Consider the following 2,971-nt stretch of genomic DNA (forward strand, 5'->3'; position numbering starts at 1 on the left):
TGGGAACCAATGGAGACCTCAAGGACCACAGCCACCCTCCGCCCCACCCTCACAACGTCCAGCACAGCTGATCTGAAGAGCAGATCTACTGACTTAACCAATGGAGCAAAGCCCACAGTACACCAATGAGGGTACCAGCTATGCACTCAATGTATGTGAGACAGAAAATCACCCTAAAAGTTAAGTGGGCCATATTATAGTAGGGCAATATATACCCCAAAACCAGGAATACATGCTTGTACTGAAAGTGCCAATTGCCCCTTCGATGTCAGGGCAGACTGCTAAAGAAAAAATATGCCAGACTGAAAAAGAATTTGAAACCTAGCCCTTTAAGAAAAACAAATACTGACATGTTAGATCTGATGTATAATTTAGTCTACTTTGCCATTCTTAAATAAGTTGTGTTTTAGGGTTAACTTTTGCCACTTTGATATTTCTTATAGTGCCTCCCCCCACCTGCTTTCTTTCTTGTGGGCAAGCTTTTTGGCTCAGGCTGACCTGGAACTCATTGTACCCCAGGAAACTTAGCCTCCCATTTTCAGGATTAAGGAAAAGACTCACAATGGCAAGTCAGTTTAGGGCCTTTGATTTTTTTAGAAGCAGGAGCTCCTCAGATGTGGTCACCATCTCGGTAACGCATGCCAGCAGAGGGCATCCTGCCACACAGGCTGAAGAGTGTGTTAGCAAATGCTTCTGTCTGGTTTCCTTTCCAATTATGCCACTGCAGGGGGCATTCCCTTTCCTCTCAAACACTTTGTACCTCTCTCACAGACACAAACTTACTTACAGCAGTTTTGTAAAACCTTTCATCATTCACATACTTCCCTGTTTCTCCTAAGTACACTGAACCCCCCTCCCCCCCACCTCAGTGAGCTGTGAACACTATCCTTCTCTGATCTGCCTCTAGATGACGAAGATCTATAGCACAGAGGGCAGGTCCGACTCTCGTTGTCACTTCTACGTGTAAGAAACCACATTCATCCCATGCTCTGGGATGTTCAACCAAGAATCCTAAATTGCTATGTCACCAAGGCCAACTTTATTGTTACTTCTATATGCACCTGTGAGTTAGAGTTCTGCACTTGTCTGTTTCCCAGACACCTTAGAAAGGAATCGAGGATTATTTTCCTGCCCTGCATCACTTCTACCTGAAGTCCTTTACTTATTGTCATCAAATTCCACGAAAAAGAGGTTGGTACAGTGTGTGCATGCACACATGTATGTGTGATAATTTCTGTGTAGGACAGAGTTTCAGTAGAGGAACAATTTTTTCTTTAATCATGTGTGTTTCTTGACAGTGATTCCACAAGCTGCTCCATTGACACTGTATATGTGTGAAGGGAGTGAAATGAATGAATAAAGTAAATATTACTGTTCATTCTTCAATTTTATTAAGAAAACTGGCATATGTTTTAGAAAATACAAGTTGTGTTTGGTAAGAATATAATAAAATAGCAAAACACAATAATAAAGTAAAACAAAGAACAATTAAAATAAAATATAAATATTCTAAGATAAAATAAATAAAATACAGGTAGACAATGAAAATAGAATATTTATAAATATGCTAAGATTCTAGAATAAATAAAATGCAAGTAAATAAATAATATTAGGGATGTCACCTTTGATTTAGTAAATTCTAATTAAAGCTGAAATCAGAGTCCTTTGATGTGGCCAAAGACACGTGACAATGTGCACCATGTCAGATTCCTCCAAGGGAATCATCTCAAGATGACCCCAGGTGTCCATCCTGATTCGACCTTTCTTGCAGTTTGGCCGCTGAAGAGATGGCTCTCAGGATCTCCACTCGGACAATTTCCCAGGCACAGTCACTGTATTTCTTCTCTTCCAGGTAGAGCCGGATTCTCTGGAAGTACTTCCTTAAGGTCACACTGGGATCCCCAGCTGTCAGGGCAGATGTTTCCTCCACCATCACCTGCTCCAAGCAGGTGTCCAGGAGCTCCAGCTGCTGGTGGAGCTCAGTGCGGAGTTCATGCAGGAGGGGGGCGCTCCAGGCAGCAGAGGAGCGCTCTGTGTGGAAGAGGCTGAGGGTCTGCTGCAGCATCTCATGGACGACAGACATGGCCTGGACCTTGTGCGACGGACCGCCGTCCACCAACCTCCGGGGGAGTCGGAAGTCCCTTCTGTCCTTCAGACACAAGAAAGGGGAGATTCTCCTCATTTCGTCCAGGAGGTCAAAGGTCCTTCTGCTAAGCAGGGCAGAGTTCTGGGGCAGGTCACAGCCCAGAGAGCTAACAGAGCCATAGCTGCACACCACCACGGCGGCCAGTAGAGGGAGCAGGAGAGCCATGGGGAAATGAGGGTGCTGCTGGCCTGGCTGAGCTGGGGGCTGGGTGAAGCTTGGAGCTGAGGTTCTCTGAAGACACACTGTGCATGCATGGCTCTTAAATAGTGTGAAAATAATTTTCACTTTCTGAATATTTTTCTAAACTTTCACTTCTCCTTTTTTCATTTCCATTTTTGTATTTTCGTATTGCATAACAAGATGACAAAAATCCAGACTATTGACAATAGAAGGTTTTTCTCAGGGAGTTTCAGATGCCAATCTAAATGGATACTTGTCAATCAAATGATAAGTGTTTTGCTTAAATTCCGAAGTCCATATTTATGTACATGTACAAAATTAGGGACACACATTCACACTAACACATTTATTTTATAAATGAGCACTGGTTTTCGTTTCTAGGGCACCTTTTTTTTTTCTTTTCACAATTTTTATTAACATTTTCCATGATTATAAAAAATATCCCATGGTAATACCCTCCCTCCCCCCCCCCACTTTCCCCTTTGAAATTCCATTCTCTATCATATTAGGGCACCTTTTCAAATCCCTAATACTTAAAATTTTGTCCTCCTAAAGTTACAGAGAAAGTCACTTGTGATGGGTTATCTAGATTAGGTTAGCCTCTGAGTTTTCCTGTGAGGGACTATCTCGTTTATGTTATTTAAG

At 42.5% G+C, this 2,971-nt stretch overlaps 1 protein-coding gene across 1 annotated transcript; it reads right to left on the minus strand.

Moving 5' to 3' along the window:
- Window positions 1–1,726: 1,726 nt before the first annotated feature.
- On the minus strand, window positions 1,727–2,311 carry LOC101612272 (interferon omega-1-like). Its single transcript, XM_004658409.2, has one exon. The coding sequence runs from the start codon at window positions 2,309–2,311 to the stop codon at window positions 1,727–1,729; it is 585 nt and encodes a 194-aa protein (XP_004658466.2).
- Between the last annotated feature and the right edge of the window lie 660 nt (window positions 2,312–2,971).

The sequence above is a fragment of the Jaculus jaculus genome, chromosome 1 (genome assembly GCF_020740685.1).
Source record: "Jaculus jaculus isolate mJacJac1 chromosome 1, mJacJac1.mat.Y.cur, whole genome shotgun sequence".
Taxonomy (NCBI): domain Eukaryota; kingdom Metazoa; phylum Chordata; class Mammalia; order Rodentia; family Dipodidae; genus Jaculus; species Jaculus jaculus.